The sequence below is a fragment of the Prinia subflava genome, chromosome 4 (assembly GCF_021018805.1).
Source record: "Prinia subflava isolate CZ2003 ecotype Zambia chromosome 4, Cam_Psub_1.2, whole genome shotgun sequence".
Lineage (NCBI taxonomy): Eukaryota > Metazoa > Chordata > Aves > Passeriformes > Cisticolidae > Prinia > Prinia subflava.
The window spans coordinates 72,244,567-72,264,521 of NC_086250.1; the positions used below are offsets into that span (position 1 = coordinate 72,244,567).

At 46.2% G+C, this 19,955-nt stretch overlaps 1 protein-coding gene across 1 annotated transcript in view; it reads left to right on the plus strand.

Moving 5' to 3' along the window:
- EXOC4 (exocyst complex component 4) overlaps positions 1–19,955 on the plus strand; it is a 314,358-nt gene that overhangs the window by 237,175 nt on the left and 57,228 nt on the right. Inside the window, exon 11 of the mRNA XM_063397129.1 lies at positions 1,887–2,106. Coding sequence (XP_063253199.1) covers positions 1,887–2,106 — 220 coding nt within the window. The remainder of the gene's footprint in view (positions 1–1,886; positions 2,107–19,955) is intronic.

Sequence of the window (19,955 nt, forward strand, 5' to 3'; positions counted from 1 at the left end):
TCCCCCATGGTAACCAGATGGCAGCACAGAAATAAAGAGATTTTTGCAGGAGATGGCAAACATTTGGTGCTAAAATATTCCCAGAGTCATCCTGCTGCTCTGTGTGCTGGGGAATGGGATCCTGGGAAGGAAAAATAAAGGGTGATAAAAATACACCATAACACAGACATCCATAATGCAGGAGGATAATGGCATCATGCATAGACATTGCTTTTTTCATGGTTTTTTTCTGGATTTTGAGCTGGAAAATTCTGTTGTTCAGTTAATTTAGAGGTGGGGAACCCACCTGTGGGAATCAAGTGACCATGCCCAGAGGGAAGCTTGGCTTTTTTAAAGGATTTGTGGCATTTTAGCTTTTTTAATGGTGATTTTATTTTTATATGGACATCTTCCCAGAATATCCCAAATGGAAAAAACATTTTTTGTTAGGACAAGCAAAACATGAATTATGCCTGGGATGTGGATTTTCTCTCATTTTATCTGTCCTTCTCCAGCAATTTCGTCTTTATCTCACCAATTGTTTGTATTTTATCTTTTCTAAAACTGTCTTGATGGCTTGGTTTGGGAAGACAGGTGTCTGCTGAGGAAGGCAGGAGCCTCCCTTGGAATGGAGAATGCAAACCCCCTCGCTCTGAATTATTATAATTTTGATATTAAGGGGCTTAAGATATGGGAATAGGAATCACAGTTCTTTACTAGGAAAGTTAAAAATAAAAATGCAAGAGGACAAAAAAATAAACCCTGTCAGAGTGAGAGCCCAGCCAGGCCCTCCTGCAGCGGCAGCCGTGGTTCTGCTGCAGCAATGATCCTGCACAAGGGCAGAGTTTTCCTCTCAGGCTCCCGGGGGCTGAGCTGGGCCCGGTTTTCCTCTGGGAATGCCGTGCACACCGGCTGTGCTGCTGCTCCAGAGCTCAGCTCGGAGCCAGGCGGGAATGCCGGGCTCCTCCCCTGGCTGGAGCAGCTCCCATGGAGGATGGGATTGGATCAGCCCTGCAGGGAGCCTCGATGGCCCCTGCACAGGAGATTGCCCTGCAGGGACCGTGGGTCCTGGAAGGGATAAAGAGCCCGGCCCCAGCTGGTTTGAACAGAAGATATCCCCAGAGTTATCAGGGATAGGTCCTGGAAGGGATAAAGAGCCCGGCCCCAGCTGGTTTGAACAGAAGATATCCCCAGAGTTATCAGGGATAGGTCCTGGAAGGGATAAAGAGCCCGGCCCCAGATGGTTTGAACAGAAGATATCCCCAGAGCTATCAGGGATAGGTCCTGGAAGGGATAAAGAGCCCGGCCCCAGCTGGTTTTTAACAGAGTACACACCCCTGGTTACATTTTGCATCGCAGCCCAAGACACTTGTGGACCTCTTCTCTTCATTCCCCAAGCTGGGCCAGTCCCTGGTTGTTCTCACACTGCTGGTGCTCAGCACTGAAATGCCCGAATGGCAAAGGCAACACTGTTGCCCTGGTTTTTCTGAGTTTTTTTAAAACCTTCTATTTGTTAATAAGATGGAGTCAGTTCTTTAGTTTCTGTACAATATTAAGGGTCAGTTTTTCACTTTCTCACACTTTGGAGCATAAACAACATTTCTTGTTTTTATTCACTGTCCTTTGTTTATATATTTCTAGCCTGAAAACAATGTTGGTTGACAGCTGGTCTGGCCAGTGGGGTGAAGGTGTAGTAACCCCAGAAACCAATCCACAACCAGACCCACAAATGTATAAAAATGAAAGAAATAAACAGGCTTGGCCTCTTTTTGGGGAGCAGATTTCACTGCAGACCTCCTGCCTCCGTGTTGTTGTTTTGTGTGCCGTTCCAACACAACACCAACAAATCTAAAATATCTGCAGCGTGATTTAACCACGATTTATTCCCTCCCCTTGCTGTTTTCCAGGTTCATCCAGGAGATCGAGCTGGCCATGGAGCTGGGCCCGGCCAAGCAGTGCCCGCTGCGGGAGTTCCTCACCATGTACATCAAGAACATCTTCCTCAGCCAGGTCCTGGCCGAGATCAACAAAGAGATCGAGGGCGTCACCAAGGCCTCGGACCCCCTGAAGATCCTGGCCAACGCCGACACCATGAAGGTCCTGGGGGTGCAGAGGCCTCTGCTGCAGGTAGGAGCTGAGGGAACGCTCAGGACACCCCTGGTTGTCCCTGTCCAGCCATGACCTGGGTGTGTGTCCAGTAAGGAAAAACGTGGAGCTGCTGGAGCAGGTCCAGGGGAGGCCACGGAGCTGCTCCCAAGGCTGGAGCCAGGCTGGGAGAGCTGGGAATGTTGCCCTGGAGAAGGGAAGGATCCAGGGAGAGCTTCCAGCACATTCCAGGGCCTGGAGGGGCTCCAGGAGAGCTGCAGAGGGACTGGGGACAAGGGACAGAGGGACAGGACACAGGGAATGGCTCCCAGTGCCAGAGGGCAGGGCTGGATGGGATCTTGGGCAGGAATATTTTCATGTGTGTCTCCCTTAGAAGTTCTGGGGACACCTGCCAGCCACAGAGCTGTGCAATCAGGCTGAGCACACATTCCAAGCTCCCGGGAGGAGCAGGGATGGGATCCCATCCTCCCAAGCACGTTGGTGATTGATGTGGAGCCCCACATTTCCCTCCAGCAGAAAAAGATGTGAGGGATTTGGGTTGGAGATGGTGTTTGCAGAAGTCACCTTTGAAACACCTTTTTTGAACTCCAAAAAGAGTTGGAGCAGTGATAAAAGCAGCAAGTTGGCATCCCAGTTCCATGGGGAACAGGACAGTGTGGAATCCCACCCCAAAATTCTGAATTCCATGTGTTGCCTGGAATGAACTGACTCCTGCTGTTGGTCACGTCAAGCTCTTTTAAATCCTTTGAAGTTACTCCCTCTGTCCTGGGAAATCCTCTGGTCAGGGATGGACAATACCAGCAGGGAAGCAGCACCTTTATCCCAATGTTTATGTGGCCATTTGCTATCCCAGTTTCCAGCTGTAAAACACAGGGATAGTATAATGCCATGCAATAATAGGAATCACTATTATTACTTTTACCATTTCCAGAATTTTTGATGGATTAATGGTCCATAATTAATGGTCCATAATTAATGGTCCACAGGTTCTGTGCCTGTCTGGGTGCAGCAGGGCTGGGATGGTCCTCCCAGAGCCAAAGCAAAATCAAATTCCAGCATTTCCAGAGGTCCCTAGAGGGGAACAGCTTCTTTAGACAGGGGCCAAAATTCTCTTTGCAGAAGTTGAAGTGATATTTTGGAGCTGTACAGAATCCCTGGATTGTTTCCCTCCCAAGCTTTACCAGCCTTAATATGGACAGTCTTTTTTGTGGCTCGTGGTTTCATTTGACACAAAAATGTGTTCTATAATATCAATATATTTCTTTAAAGTGCATTAAGAGTTGAAGACTCAGAGTGGCTTGGAATTTTCTCGTCCAGTTCCTACAATTTGTATCTCGTGATGGATGGAAATCATTTTGAACCAGAATTATTCTTGGTCAAACTGTCCGTGGTCAAGAGGTCTCCTTGTTCCCGACATTAGTGAAGGTTAATTCTCTGAAAAGAGAAGAAAAATTGCTGCCTCTTTGAACCAACTCATCCAAGTAGCTCCCTAAAATAATCCTATTGATTCTCCATTAAAGAGGGGGGTGGAAAAAAAGGCAATTTCTGCATGACAGTGCTGGAGCCCGGAGCCTTTGCCCCCGTCACCTCATGGATGTGATGGAAATGTGGTGGGTGAAGCTCTCCCCCAGCTTTTCCCTGTTTTACCCATCCCACTCCTTGCTATCCCAAGGATCTCTCTGAAGCCTCTGTGGCTGTGATTGGAACACGACTCGGGAATTTATCAGCCCCCACTGCTGGGGCTGATAAAGCTTCTTTTGGGATCACTATCAGCACAAGTTTCAGCTGAATTAGGTGGGAGATAAGAGGTTTTCCAGCGTTGTGTCCTCACAGATGAATCACCCCTTCCTGTGAAGATTATCCTTAAAAAAAGAATTTGTCCTCTCTAAATATTCCATTTCACCGCCTTGTTTTCCATTCTTCCCTCCTCAGATGTAAAACACTTGAAACCCTTTCCCTTCGCAGGGCGTCTGAATCACCGTGAAACTCATTTGTCTCAAAATTACTCAGCATTAAATTTCAGGCTGTAATTGTTTAAATCGATCCTAAATCAGGCTACAAGTGCCTCGACAGCTTCTTACAGCCTGTTCTTGTTGGCTTCTCAACGAGGTGATAAATCTTTCCACCCAGGTGGTCACTGGCCTTAAAAACCTGTTGCTTCATCTCCAAAAAAAATGCAAATTGCTCCGCTCTGGAGCAGCAGAGTGGGATTTTTCCTTTCCTTCAAAGCCTCAGCTGTTTCTTATCTCAGCATGGTGTGGATGATGCTCCTGATACTTTTCTGGCTGAACTCCAGCGGCTGAAAATCCCCCAAAAAAACCTCCTTAAAAATTCAGGGTGTGCAGCTGTTTTGCAGGATAATGACTTGCTGGAGCTAATTACCACAGCACCCACTCCATGCATGGAGTCACTCACTTGTGACTTTCCATGGAGACATCCCTGAGAGCTTCTGGAATGTTTTCTTCCCGTCAGACAAGTGGTTATTAAGGAGAAGGATGGTCCCAGCCAGCAGCTCTCCATGGCTCACCAGTGCTGATGGCTCCACGCTTTGATGGAGGCTGGATGTTATTATTTATTATTGCAGACAAATTAATTGTCCTTCCAGGCTGGCTCCCAGCCAGCAGCATCCATTAAGGAGCAGCCATGGCTGATCCATTGGGTTTTTTTTTCCCCATTCAAGGATAATTTTAAAGCAATTTTAATGGTTCTGAGCCTCATATTTCAATTTTTTTTCTTGCAGCGGCATGGTGTTACAACCAAGATGTTTTCAGCTCTTGTTTATGTGTTTCATGTCAAGAGGGTAAAAGCCACTGACAGAATTTGTACTAAATCTCCTTTTCTAGCTTAAAATGAGAGACAAAATTATCTCTCCGTGGGAGTCTGACTCTCCCTGTTGTTTCCCATATTTCTCCAGATAATTTTTCCTCTGGGGGAGAACATTTAGTGCAGTTCCTGCCTTTTGTGGAAGCTTTCAGAAGCTCCCGTGTAAGTCAGCTGCAGATGTGAGAGTTCTCCACCGAGGAGTTCTGAGCCGCACAAAAGCAATTGCTTTAGGCAGAGCGTCAGGGCTTCAATTTAATTTTAAAAACTCAACTTTCAGCCCATCCCAGGGCAGGGGAGTTGCGTGTGGACATTTTCAAGCAGTGCCCCTGGCAGGCAGAATTATTTTTGATGTGCAGAAGCGAAGTCACGCTTCACAAAGCTTCCCACAGATGTGAGCAGTGTCTGACCCAAAGGGAACAGCCCCGGCTTTGAGGCCTCTGAAATCCTTCTTCCATGCTGGAGTTGGTCAGGAACTGGACAAATCTCATTTGTTCAGCGATGAATCGTTAAATTGTGGGGTATTTTGGGTTGAAAAGGGACCTTGAAAGGGTTAGAAGGGGCCTTGAAAGGCCTTTCAGTCCAGCCCTGCTGCCACGAGCAGGGACATCTTCCCCTGTCCCCATCCAACCTGGCCTGGAGCATTTCCACCGAGAGTTGAGTGGACAAAATGGACAAAATGTTGATCCTGGTTCTTTCTGAGGCCACCAACGTGTTCTGTTCACCTCAGCAGGAGTCTGCCATGCTGTCCCCTGTGAGGATGGGCAGGCCCTGGCACAGGGTGCCCACAGAAGCTGTGGCTGCCCCTGGATCCCTGGAAATGCCCCAGGCCAGGCTGGAGCACCCTGGGATGGTGGGAGATGTCCCTGCCCATGGCAGAGGATGGAATGGGATGAGCTTTGAGGTTTCTTCCAACCCAATCCATCCTGGGATTCCATGAGGGGACCTCACCCTCACCCTGGCCTGTGCAGCTTATTTCCAGTGCCAGTGCATTGAGTACTCACATAAAACCACTAAAATCTCCTTGTAGTTTACTTTATTTTCATTGTTTTCCCCTCTTGCTTTGGGTTTTTCCTCAGAAGTTGGTAGTAAACCACATGTATCTCCCCCCAGCCTCCATCTCAGGCCCTGATTGATTATTTTAATTACCCAAAGAGCCCCGCTAGGCTCCCTCAGCAGCAGCCTTGCTCTCATAAATCCTCATTTTGCCTCACGGGCTGGTGTCAGACCCAGCCCCTGTTACCTCCCTGGCCAGAGGAGAAGCTTTTTAGCCTGGCCACTCTCCTGCTTGTTGAAAGCTCCGGCTGCACATTCCTCATTTGCAAACTCATTAAGAATCCCTGGCACGCTGAGGCAGAGCAGCTTCTCCTCAGCCCAAGGATGCTGCTGAAAAATCCAGTGGGAAGTCACAGATCCAAGTGCCACAGCAGTGACACTCACCCAGGTTTCCATTTTTCCTCCAACATTCCTCCAGGAATTTCTTTCATGGAATCCCAGGATGGTTTGGGTTGGAAGGGACCTCAAAGCCAATCCAGTGCCACCCCCTGCCATAAGCAGGGACACTTTTCACCATCCCAGGTTGCTCCAAGTGCTTGGACACTTCCAGGGCTGGGACATCAAAAACTTCCACAAACATCTCTGGGAAGCCTGGTTCTTCCATAATTCTCTTTTCCCTTGGCAAGTTTTAATTTTTGCTGTTCCAAAACACACCAACGGTTTAATTTGGGGCCTTGGTTGGGCTGGGCTCTCTGCACCCATCAGCTGAAGTTTGTGTCCCCCTCTCACATCACAGATATTTTTCCCTTCCTTCTTCTTTTTCCACTCCATAAATCCCAAATCCAGCCTGGAACAGTCTCACATGAAGCAGCTGATGGATGGCTCCAAGGGAAGAAACTTCCCTGCGTTCTTGCCAGGCTCCTCCAAAGTCCCATTATTTTTCTTCCCTCACGTTCTGAAGCCTGGGCCTATCTCATTGAGGAAGAATAACTCTCATTCCCAGGTTTTGAAATGTTTTCCTAATCACAAGTACTGCATGAGAAGAGCCATCACATTTTGAATAATTGATGGCTACTTTATTGAGTTGTCAGCACTAATTCATCCTTTTGAAGTGCTGCGATGTTCAAAGGAGTCATCCTTTCACAACGTGCTCATTTTTCGAGGAATAGTTCATTTTTATAATTACTTTTTTTTTTTTTTTCCTTTTTTTCCTCCCCCACTGTGAAATGTAATTGTAGCTGTGTGGCGAGAGGGAGGGATGAGGCACCTTCCAGCTCGTGCATCCTCTAAAATGCCTTTTTTCCTCCTTTGGCTGCTCATTTCTCTGCCTCCCTCCTCTCGCAGAGGTTTAATTATACCTGTTTAAAGAGTGCATTTTGAAATATGACACCCAGCTCTGCCGCAGAACAAAAGAGACATTAATCTGTTGTCGAAAGAGAAGGCAAAAAAGCTCTTTTTTCATCCCTTAACAGCAGCGTTCAGTGGGAGTAGTTGGGATTTTAGAGGCAGGGACTTGTCAATAGGAGAATTGTAAAAGGAACAACAATGCAGGAATGCTGCCATTCCATTGGAATATTCCTCCTGGCACCGTGGTTTTCCTCCCTGCCTCTGGAATCTTCCTCCTGAAGCAGATAAACTTTGCAGTTGGAAGGTTCACAGTGCTCTAATTTACATCTGAAAGAACGGAGGGAAGGCAGCAAATTAAAAGTTTCCCCTCCTGGTTTTAATCTGTAAATAGAGACTTTCAGTTTAAAATAAAATAAAATAAAATAAAATAAAATAAAATAAAATAAAATAAAATAAAATAAAATAAAATAAAATAAAATAAAATAAAATAAAATAAAATAAAATAAAATAAAATAAAATAGTAAAACAGAATAAAATTACAGTTTCACTCACATACAAAAAGCTGTCAGAATAGTAATTTTTTAATTGCTGTGAGGTTTTGGAGGGGCGTTTTGTGTGTTTTTGTTGTTGTTGTTCTTTTTGGGGTTTTTTTTTTGCAAATGATCTACTTTTTGTGCTTTGTTTTTGGCTTTTTGTGACCTGCACTGTAGAGAAAGGGAAAGGTTTTCCCTCTCACCATGAAGCTGTTGGGGAATACCAGGTCTGGTCATCCTGGAGCTGATCCAGGATTTCCCGGGGAATTCACACCATTGGGACACGCTCTTTAATTAAAATATTTAAGGACTTTAAAGAAAACTGCTACGGGGTGTGAAAATCGAGGAAATGCAACAACTCTACAGGAGAGCCCTGGCCAGCGCTGTTTTAATTAATTAATTAGGTGCTGATTAGTGGCTGCTGGGAAAGGTGAAGGAGGTGACAGGTGTTGGATGTGCAGAGATGGAATCTCAGTTTGGATCTCACCTGACCTGGGAGTCACTGGAGCAGCACCAGATTTCATTCAGTGGGAGGAGATGAGATCCATAAACATAAAAATATGTCCATAGACATAAAAATTGTTTAAATCATGTCAGTCATTGGAGCAGGAAAGGACGGAAGGAGATGTGGCCACACAGCTGTATCCCACTGCTCTCTGAGGGAAAAACGTCCCTCAATAACCTCAGGAGTCACAATTAAAAGAAAAACAAGCCTGGAAATGAAGAAAGCAAAATATTCCAGCCTCCCAGGGAACCCTAGGATGATTTTAGCCCAAGGCGCTGAATTTTCTCTGTTTAATTCTATTTTTTTTATCATTTAGGGGTGGTGTCAATCGTGGTGTTGGGGTTCAAGTTGAATCCTCATTGGGCATTCCCTGTTTAATTCCCACTCTGTCATTTTCCATCACAAAATGAAAAATATTATTAACCCCTGTCCTCCCAATTAGCAAAGAGATGTTGGGGAGTCTCCATCCCTGGAAGTGTCCAAGGCCAGCTTGGAGCAACCTGGGATAGTGGAAGGTGTCCCTCCCATGACAAAGGGGCGGAACTGGATCATCTTGGAGTTCCCTTCCAACCCAAATCACCCTGGGATTCCATGACCCATTTTCCTGGAATATCAACTGCCAAAATGTGCAGGAGCTGGGGTTTCAGAGCTCCAGGTGCTGGACAAGTCATGGACCTGAAAATAAAAACTCAGTGGGAATAATTTGAGCTTCGACTTGTTTTGATCAAAAATATTGTGTCTTGGTCTGGAATTTCAGTTTATTATTTTTCTTGAGTAGTGGACCAGCAAAACCTTTTTTGAGGTCGATATTGATTTAGCAGAAAGCTGAGCTGCTTTTCTTAGGACTCAGGTCTATCACAAGCCATTTCCAACTTCTTACTAAGAGTGTTCTTAGCAAGAATGGTTTGGAAGGACTCAGAAGCCAGGAATGCTTTACTTTTGTGGGAACTGAGCTACTCAGCACCACCTCGAGCATTTGACCTCCCTTTTGTACTCTGAGCTCTCCCAGAAAACTCTCTTTGAATTCCTCTGGATTCTCTCTAAACCCTCAACTCTGAATTCCTGAATTCCTGTTGGTGAGGGAATGGCTCCCAGGACATGGGTGAGTGGGACATGGAGGTGAGGATGGGATTTGTGTGAAAAATCTCACAGAGTGCTTTGTGCCACCGCCATGATTCTGCTGAGGGACAGGGGTTTGTGAGAGCAGTTTAGCCAAAAAAAAAAAAAAAAAGATAATTTCTGAAGGGTATTTAATTGTATTAAGTGTATTTAATTTAATCTTCACTTGAAAAGTGTTCAGGAAACTCCTTTTGGGAAGTTGGTGTAGCCACATCCCTCAGCCACCCCCATACTGCTGAAGTGGAAGATCTGTAAATACAGATTGACGTCGTGTTCTAGCAACCACTGAATATTTAAAATTCCTCTTTCCTCCCCAAAAATTCCTTTTTTTTTTTTCCCCGTGATGGACCCAAATTTTCTGTTTCCTGCACTGTACAGACCCCAAATGGGATGATTATCCCATTTCTCCAACACTTCCACTGTTGATGCATGTTCCCCATCAGGCCTGGCCGTGTGTTTTTCTGGATAAGGCGGGAAATGTTTTTTCTACATAGGTATAAAACAAAAACCTGAGCAAGCAGTTACTGAGTAGTACCCAGGTAGTAACTGAGTAGTAACCTGGTAGTAACTGAGCCACTCCAGTTTGCTCCTTCTGCGTGAAACTGAGCGAAATTTGCAGCCGTTAATCACAACAACATCCGAGATAAATTCCCGCCATTCCATCCGCGGGAGATCAATTTCTCCTCGGCTCTCTTTGCTGTCCAAGGGCTCTCCCATGAGCGATCCTGAGTGCCACCTGCCTTCCCAATAAAGCCTGGAATTCATCTGCAGCTATGCCAACAAATATGACAACATTCCAGAGACAAACGATCTCCGCTCCGAGTTAATTCCCGTCTCCCAGCGGGGCCCCGCCGTGACCCCGCTGGGTTTGGAAGCGCTGCTGTTTGGTTAATAGATGAGTTTTTTGTGTGGATGGCTCCATCCCAGCTGAGCCGGGCTCCCTCGCCTTCCCAAGGAATGCCTGCATGGATTTATCCACAGGACAATCATCGGAGCGTCGTTAACTCCGGGAAAACAACAGGCGATGAAACAAAGCGCTCCTTCCCTCCATCCGTGACTGCCTGGAGGCCTCTCGGAGATGCTCTGGCTGCTGGGAAGGGGAGGTGGCTCTGTCAGGAGATGATGCACAAATTCCACGTGGGAAGGGAGGATCCATGGCCTCATCCAGCCCGTTTTCCAACTGGGATTGCTCGTTACTGCCGGGGATTGAACAACGGCAGCACCGCCGTCACCAGACATCTCCCAGTGGGATTTTCACTTCCCAGTTTGGTTGTTTCCAGTATTTCTCCGGCTATTTTTTCCTCTGGGGGGGAATTTAGTGTCTTTTATTCTTTTTTCCTCCTAAATTGTCATTTTTTGGGAGAAAAGACAACTTCTTTTCCACGCTGCTCTTTTGCTGGATTTTGGGAGAGGGGCTTTGCCGTCACATGGGGTTCTGCACTGACAGAAATCCTGAGTTAGGAGCAGGTGGTTGCTAAAATGCTGAGTAGTTCCTTTAGTTATTTTTACTTCTTTCCAGCAGCTCAGGGAGTGGAAATACTCAGTGCTTAGTGTAGGAAACTGTGAAGTGCAGCTGAATAATTTTTGCTTCATTTTGGTTCCGTTTTTTTGGATTAATGGGCAGATCTTTGGGAAAACCGTGATAAAAATAGTTGGGATCTGAAGGAAGCAGAGGTGTCCTTGATGTGTGATTCAGGATTTATCTTTACCACAAGGGATGGAGGGACAGGACACAGGGAATGGCTCCCACTGCCAGAGGGCAGGGCCGGATGGGATCTTGGGCAGGAATTCCTGCCTGGAATGGAATTGCCAGAGCAGCTGGAGCTGCCCCTGCATCCCTGGAATGTCCAAGGCCAGGCTGGACACTGGGGCTGGAGCAGCCTGGGATGGTGGAAGGTGTCCCTGCCATGGCAGGGGTGGCCCTGGATGGACTTCACGGTCCCTTCCCACCCAAACCATTCTGGGATTGCTTTGGGAATATCTGTGTCCCCTCGGTGAGATTCCCAGAAAATCACAGAATCCCTGAGATTGGAAAAGCCCTCCAAGACCATCAAGTCCAACCTGTGCCCCATCCCCACCTTGTCCCCAGCCCAGAGCCCTGAGTGCCACCTCCAGGCCTTCCTTGGACACCTCCAGGATTGGAGACTCCACCACAAGTCCAAGTGATCCCATTTCCTCGCTGGTTTAAACTGGTGTGGCCGAGCTTTCCTAGTAGAGAAGGTCAGTGTGAAAGGGAAAGTGCCCTGCAGGCCTCTGGCCTTTTCCAAACCCATCCCTACTTCCAGAAATTGGGATCCACGGCTCTCATCCTCACTCCATGGCTCCTCCTTGGAATCACTTTCCTTTGGGAATGCTCCTGTCACCAGGTGAGCCCTGAGGCAAGAAGAGACAACAGAAGGAGAAAACAATGGGCTAAAAATGTCCCAATTTTGTTCCCAACCTGTAGATCTTTTGTAATTCCTGCTTCTCCTGGCAGGAATGAAAGGCTGGAGTTTCTCCCCAGCTCCGAGTTTGTCATTCCCACATCTCCAGGGGTTCAGGATGGTCCCTGTGGTGTGATGGGTTCCACGTTAACACGAGCTGTCGGATCCTGGGAGCAGCCTCCACGCATGAGGAATTCCCAAACAATCCTTTGGAGACATCCAGGGACAGAGCTGGGATCTCCTCAGGCTTTGACGTGCAGAGCACAAAACTGAATTTATTGAATAAATCACCACCAATGCCGGCACCTGCAGCTTCCCTGAGCTTTCTCCTGTCTCTGCTTCTCGGGGGCAGCACTGCAGGCTGGATTTTCCCTTTTGGGATGTGCAAAGACCCTTAAATTGTTTAATTCGACCCCTGCTCATGCCACAATGCAAAAATGAAAAGTTTTTGGTGGTCTGGGTTTTTTTGTTGGTATTTTTTTGTTGTTTTTCTTGGTTTTTCTTTTTGGTTTGGTTTGTTTGTTGTTTTTTGGGGTTGTTTTGTTTTGTTTTGTTTTTTGGGGGTTTTTTGGGTGTGTTTGTTTGTGGGGATTTTTTGGGGTTTTTTTGTTTGTTTGTGGGGTTTTTTTGTTGGGTTTTTTTTTTGGCTTTTTTTGTCTGTTTGGGTTTTTTTGTTGTTGTTGGTTGTTTTTTTTGTAGATACAAAAAAAGTAAACCAAGAGAATAAGGGAAATTACAGATTTTTTTTGTAATCTGCAGGATTTTTTGTAATTTTGCAGGACACGAGGCAATTCTCTTTGTAGCTCCCATCTTGGGAAACTCTGCATAAAACCAAGGGTCCCATAAAATTAAAATTTGGCGGGATTAAGGATATTTGGGTTGTGTTCTTGTGTGGAGACTTTGAGTCCTCCATCTCCCATTTCCAAGAGTTTTGCTTTTTGAGTCGTTCCTGGGAGGAGGAGCAGGGAGGAGCCCTCAGCTCTGCTCAGGTTCTGTCTGACTCTTGCTCAGTTGTGTTGGGATTTCTCCATCCCAGCACTGGATTTGTTTGAAATCCTTTGGGATCAAAGGAGATGGAGATTGGGAATTCCAATGTCTTGCTCATTTTAGGGTTCAGTTATTCCAGCACTGGCCTGTGCCATAAAATATTGAAATTCAAGTCCTGCTGAACAAATTATCTGAGGGAATTTTTTTCCCTTCCTATCCTTTTCCTAAGCAATTCCTCTCTTTTCCAATGGTTTTATGCATAAATTGTATTCCAGCACTGGAATGTTCTGATGGAAATATGGAAAATTTTGCCCATTCTGTTGAGAAACACCTGAAGGACCAAACTGTCACCCTCTGGCCACCTCTGGCTCCTTGTGTGAAAATCGAGTTGGAAATACTCAAAATATTTTTCTCCTTTAAATTTAAGACAAGCCTTAACCCTGCGTAAAATCAATCCACAAAAAAAACAAAACAAAAGTGAATTTAACTTTGGCAATCATGGTATCCTTTGGGATGAATCCATAGCAAGGCCTCTGCTCTCTCCCCATGTTTGCCAGGGATTGCTCTGGTGAACAGAGAATTCTTCATCATATTAATTAGAGTTAATGAAGAGTGAGACAGAAATGTGAATTTTGGTGCTGAAAGGTGAATTTTGGCGCATAAAGGTGAGGTTTGAGTGTGTGTGAATGTGAATTTTGGTGCTGAAAGGTGAATTTTGGCGCATAAAGGTGAGGTTTGAGTGTGTGTGAATGTGAATTCTGGTGCTGAAAGGTGAATTTTGGCGCATAAAGGTGAGGTTTGAGTGTGTGTGAAAGTGAATTTTGGTGCTGAAAGGTGAATTTTGGCGCATAAAGGTGAGGTTTGAGTGTGTGTGAAAGTGAATTTTGGTGCTGAAAGGTGAATTTTGGCACATAAAGGTGAGGTTTGAGTGCGTGTGAATGTGAATTTTGGTGCTGAAAGGTGAATTTTGGCACATAAAGGTGAGGTTTGAGTGTGTGTGAATGTGAATTTTGGTGCTGAAAGGTGAATTTTGGCGCATAAAGGTGAGGTTTGAGTGCGTGTGAATGTGAATTTTGGTGCTGAAAGGTGAATTTTGGCGCATAAAGGTGAGGTTTGAGTGTCTTTTGGGATCCCCCCATACCAAAACCCGCTGGTGATGTTGGCCTGGTCACTCTGTGTTCTCTCACCCCTACAAATGAGACTTTTAGACACTTGTGCCAAAATCTGACAAATTGGCTTCTGATTTCAGTGAAGTGACATCTTTGTGAGCCCAGGAGCTCAGCCTGGCCTAGCTCAGAGTCCCTCTTTACCCTTTACCCCTCATTCCTGGATTTCACCCTTTGTTTTCCAGTGATCTCTTGCATTTTCATCAATTTTGTTGAATTGAGATCATAATTACAGCCTTGGCCCTGGACAGCATCAATCCAGGGGCACAACAACATTTTCTTGTGGGAGCTCAGCCCTGCTAAACCTTTCTTAATCCATTTTTCCCCAATTTCTTTTCTTTTTGCATCATCCAGCTGCCTTTGCCATGGTCATTGTATCTTCCCATGAACATTCATATTCACCACCTCCAGCAAGCCATTTTTAATAGATAAATATATTTTAAATACTGACAAGAAAAAAAAAAATAGATCTCAGAGCACATAAAAATAACACTGAGGGGGTTTTATTCTCCAAACTGGGCCAGCTGTATGAAAACATTTATTAAAAACGAGCTCCCAAGCATCATTAATTCCACGCTCCACGTTCCATTTGTGCCGTGCTGCAGCTGCTAACGATGTTCTAGAGCAGGGATGACAAAGGAGAGGCAAAGCTGCCACTCACCACCGGCGAAATAAATTTGTCACCAGCTCACCTGTAATTGGGGGAGCTGTGTCAAAAAAAAACCTGAGTGAAAGCCACTTCTAGGAGTATTCAGGGATGGGGATGAAAATGTCAGGGATGGTTTTTTTTCCCGGAGCACAAACCAGGCTGGGAATCGCTGGCTGTGAGTCCCTTTTGCCTGCACAAATTTATATTGATTAATAAAGGGAGAGCCCGGCCTGTGCTGGCACTTTTAAGTGATAAACTGCTCTGCAGCAGTGCAGAGGGTGTATTAAAGGCTAAGAGCTAATGACTTTCCTGGTGGATGTAACACATTAAAAGCAGCGGGAAGCTGCAGCTATTTTATCACCCCGCTAATGTCCCTGACAACATTCACTTGGTGGGAGTGAATGGATGAGGATCCGTTTGGAGGAGTAAATTAAAATTCCTTAAAAAATGCCTTTAATAATGGCTCCAGAACTCAGCGGGATCGGAGGAGGGAGAGATACAAAAGAGCAATGAAATGATCCCGTTCATCCCCCTGTCCAGGCACGGATATTCCTGTGGCTGCTGGATCATTCCAGGAGGATTTTGGAGTCTCAAGTGAGGGAATAATGTCAGGGCTGGAAGTTGGGGCTGTCACAAACTTCCCCCTCTGTGTCCAACCAGATTTTCCCTTCTCTGCTCCTCTGCACTGCACAGGGCTGGATGGGATCTTGGGATGGAATTCCTGCCTGGAATGGAATTGCCAGAGCAGCTGTGGCTGCCCCTGGATCCCTGGAATGTCCAAGGAAGGATTGGAGCAGCCTGGGATGGTGGGAGGTGTCCCTGGAATGAGCTCTGAGGTCCCTTCCCACCCAAACTGGTCCGGGATTCTGGGATTTGGGACACTCAGAATCCATTCAGAGGGATTTTTGTGGAAAATGGGGATAGAAAAGAGAGGGAAAGGGAAGGGAGACCCTTCATGGTTTCCTGAGATTCCAAGTGAGGCCCCTCAGTCCATAAATTTCTTGGAGAGGAGATGGATCCAAACTCAGGCTCTGGAGCCAGGCTGGGAGAGCTGGGAATGTTCCCCTGGAGAAGGGAAGGATCCAGGGAGAGCTTCCAGAACATTCCAGGGCCCGGAGGGGCTCCAGGAGAGCTGCAGAGGGACTGGGGGACAAGGGACAGAGGGACAGGACACAGGGAATGGCTCCCACTGCCAGAGGGCAGGGCTGGATGGGATCTTGGGCAGGAATTCCTGCCTGCAATGGAATTGCCAGAGAATCCCTGCATCCCTGCAATGTCCAAGGCCAGGCTGGACACTGGGGCTGGATCACCCTGGGACAGTGGGAGGTGTCCCTGCCATGGCAGGAGGTGGAACTGGATGATCCTGAAGGTCCCTTCCCACCCAAACCATTCCATGATTCCATGAAATCTTTCTAAGGAAGCTTCTCCTTGCAGAGCAGCCTGATCTGGATCACAGGTTTACCTCAAATTTAACAAAGATTGTGATGGAAATCCCCATTTGCCCACACCTCGGCCTTGGGCCTCCTCTCCAGTCTTCCCCAACTTTGGGATTTGGCCTCTCAGTCTCCAGAAAAGCCAGGAGTGTTCGAGCTCTGTGAGCTGAATTTGAAATTACAGAGCTGCTGATTTAATTCTGAATCCTTGCAGAGTTTGCAAACCCTCGTGGCAGCCTCCCCTCCCTGTGCCTTAACTGGCTCTGACTGATTCTGCATTTGCTGGGCAGGAAATGTTAACTCTGTGTTCCAATCAGGGACTCTGTGAAATCCCAAATATTGACCAGAGTGTTTGGAGGAGGGAAACTCTTCTGCATGGTCACAGTAATACAGCAATCAGCAGATTTTACAGTTCACATTCTCCTTTCTTATTTTTTTTTAAACAAATGTACATTTTGCTCCTCATCAATATTCCAGTTCAGTGGAGCAAAGCTTTCCTGGATCACACGATACCAGGTAAATAAGATTTATCCAAGGCCTTGTTTGTGCACTCATTTGCCTCCTGCAACATCACATTTACAGCGGGGAGAGAATTCCAGCAGATCCTGGGCTCACATCCATGGGGTGAATTAACTCAGGACCTCTCGGGATAAATCCCATAAAAATTAAAAAGTCACCTGCATTGAAACAGGCAGAGTTATGGTTAGAAAAAGAAAAAAATCCCTTGGAGTTAGGAGAATTTGGGAAGCAAGGTTGTGGTGGGGTGCGGTATAACCATAGTAACAGGCATAGCTGATACTGGAATAATGGATTTTCCTGGAAAAAATGGAATAATGGATTTTCCTGGGAGAGGAAAGCAGCCTGTCAGGTTGGAGGCTAAAAAGAGATTTTGCTGCTGAACACGGGTTTGAATGGAATTGATGCACTCTAAAAACTCCAGCCCTTTGTAAATCCTGGATGTGCCAGAAAGAAAAGTGGGAAAACCACTGATTGGCAGAAGAGGGATTTTAGACTCTCCTCTTTCCTCTGATAGCCAAAACCAAAATTAATTTGGTTGGTTCAGGGCTGGTTTTACTCCTCTGTTTCATTGTTTTACTGTTCTCTTTTATTTTAGTGTTGGTGCTGCAGTAGGGCTCCTGCTCCCCAGGGCACCGATGGATCCAGCTCTTCCCATTCCCACTCCTGATGGATCCAGCTCTTCCCATTCCCACTCCCGATGGATCCAGCTCTTCCCATTCCCACTCCTGATGGATCCAGCTCTTCCCATTCCCACTCCCGATGGATCCAGCTCTTCCCATTCCCACTCCCGATGGATCCAGCTCTTCCCATTCCATTAAACAGCCCATTTATCTCAAAATTCCAGGCAAACTGGCTCCCAACTCCCGCTTTTCAGGTTTCTGTGATTCCCATCTCTAACTCTGCTCATTTAGGGAGAGTTCTTCCAGTGGCCTCATGAAGTATTTGGGCAAAAAGCCCCAATTTCTATCTCCCTTTCCCAATTTTTTATTGTTTTACTGTTCTCTTTTATTTTAGTGTTGGTGCTGCAGCAGGGCTCCTGCTCCCCAGGGCACTGATGGATCCAGCTCTTCCCATTCCCACTCCCGATGGATCCAGCTCTTCCCATTCCCACTCCCGATGGATCCAGCTCTTCCCATTCCCACTCCCATGGCCTCGGGGCTGGTGTTGGCTATTTCCAACCCACCAAAGAGCTTTAAACAGCCCATTTATCCCAAAATTCCAGGCAAACTGGCTCCCAACTCCCGCTTTTCAGGTTTCAGTGATTCCCATCTCTAACTCTGCTCATTTAGGGAGAGTTCTTCCAATGGCCTTGTGAGGTATTTGGGAGAAATTTGGGCAAAAAGCCCCAATTTCTGTCTCCCTTTCCCATTTCCCTCCAGGGCAGTGACAGCAGTTGACATTTATCAGCTCGCTGGAGCCTGGCCAGGTATTTAAGCTTAAGGAATTTAAGTTTCATCCCTTGGGAATGGTCCCAAATCCAGAGCTGTGGCTCAGCACCAAGCCTGAAGAGCTTTGAAAACTTTTCCTCTCTCCCGTCCTGTTTTAGTTACAGCTGGGCTCTGTTTGGTGCTTAAAAATCGTGAGGTGTCAGCTAAACCCCAGCTTAAAAATTAGATCAGGCTTTATTAATTCTTCTGCTGTGAGGCAGCCACGTCCTGCCCTCATCTGGTGCCTTCCTCTGCCAAGACATCTCAAGGAAACGTTTTGTGATGGGCAATAATCAGCTAAAAATGGACAATTTCCCAGTGCCAAGGTCTCTTCTTCCATCTGCTGTGTGCTGAAGACATTCCTGGGCAGGACATTCCCATCTTTTGCCTGCTTCCCCCAAGGAATTGGAGCGAGGGAAGGGAGATTCTCCCTCCCGAGGCACGGGAAAAGCTGTGATTTCTACAAAAAAAACCAAAAAATTGAGGGGGAAGATTGTTCCTCTAATCCAGGTGCTCCTCAGCAGGGAGGTAGAAAATAAAATTATTGCACTTTCCATCCCTGGAAAAGGTTGGATGAGGCTTGGAATAACCTGGGACAGTGGGAGGTGTCCATGGCTGGGGTGGCTCTGCACGGCCTTTAAGGCCAAAATTGTTCTCTGATTCTGTGAAAAACTGAGAGTTTTGGAGGTTTGAGGCGTTGGTTTGAATTTCCACGTGCCGAGGACTCGGTGAAATTCACCATTTCTGGCCAGAAATTGCGTTTTTAAGGAATCCTCAAAAACCCCTCCCCGGCTGCCTCGTTTCACCTCCAGGGCTCTTCCTCCAGGCATTTCAAACCTCCCTCAGTGGGGCTGCACAGGGCAGGAATCCCAAAGGGATGCTGGAATGCTGAAATTCCAAAGGAACTGCTGGAATATTGAAATCCCAATGGATGGCTGGAATGCTGAAATCCCAAAGGAATGGCTGGAATATTGAGATCCCAATGGATGGCTGGAATATTGAAATCCCAAAGGAACTGCTGGAATGCTGAAATTCCAAAGGAACTGCTGGAATATTGAAATTCTAAAGGGATTGCTGGAATATTGAAATCCCAAAAGAGATGGCTGGAATACTGAAATACCAAAGGAATGGCTGGAATATTGAAATCCCAAAGGAATGGCTGGAATATTGAAATCCTAAAGGAACTGCTGGAATATTGAAATCCCAAAGGAGCTGCTGGAATCCCAAAGGAATGGCTGGAATGCTGAAATCCCAAAGGAGCTGCTGAAATGCTGGAATCCCAAAGGAACTGCTGGAACACTGAAATCCCAAAGGGATGGCTGGAATACTGAAATACCAAAGAAATGGCTGGAATGCTGAAATCCTAAAGGAACTACTGGAATACTGAAATCCCAAAGGGATGGCTGGAATATTGAAATCCTAAAGGAACTGCTGGAATACTGAAATCCTAAAGGAGCTGCTGGAATACTGAAATCCCAAAGGAGCTGCTGGAATCCTAAAGGAATGGCTGGAATGCTGAAATTCCAGAGGAACTGCTGGAATATTGAAATCCCAAATGAATGTCTGGAATGCTGAAATCCCAAAGGAATGGCTGGAATATTGAGATCCCAAGGGATGGCTGGAATATTGAAATCCCAAAGGAACTGCTGGAATGCTGAAATTCCAAAGGAACTGCTGGAATATTGAAATTCTAAAGGGATTGCTGGAATATTGAAATCCCAAAGGGATGGCTGGAATATTGAAATCCTAAAGGAACTGCTGGAATATTGAAATCCCAAAGGAACTGCTGGAATATTGAAATCCCAAAGGAATGGCTGGAATACTGAAATTCTAAAGGGACTGCTGGAATATTGAAATCCCAAAGGAGCTGCTGGAATCCTAAAGGAATGGCTGGAATGCTGAAATTCCAAAGGAACTGCTGGAATATTGAAATCCCAATGGATGGC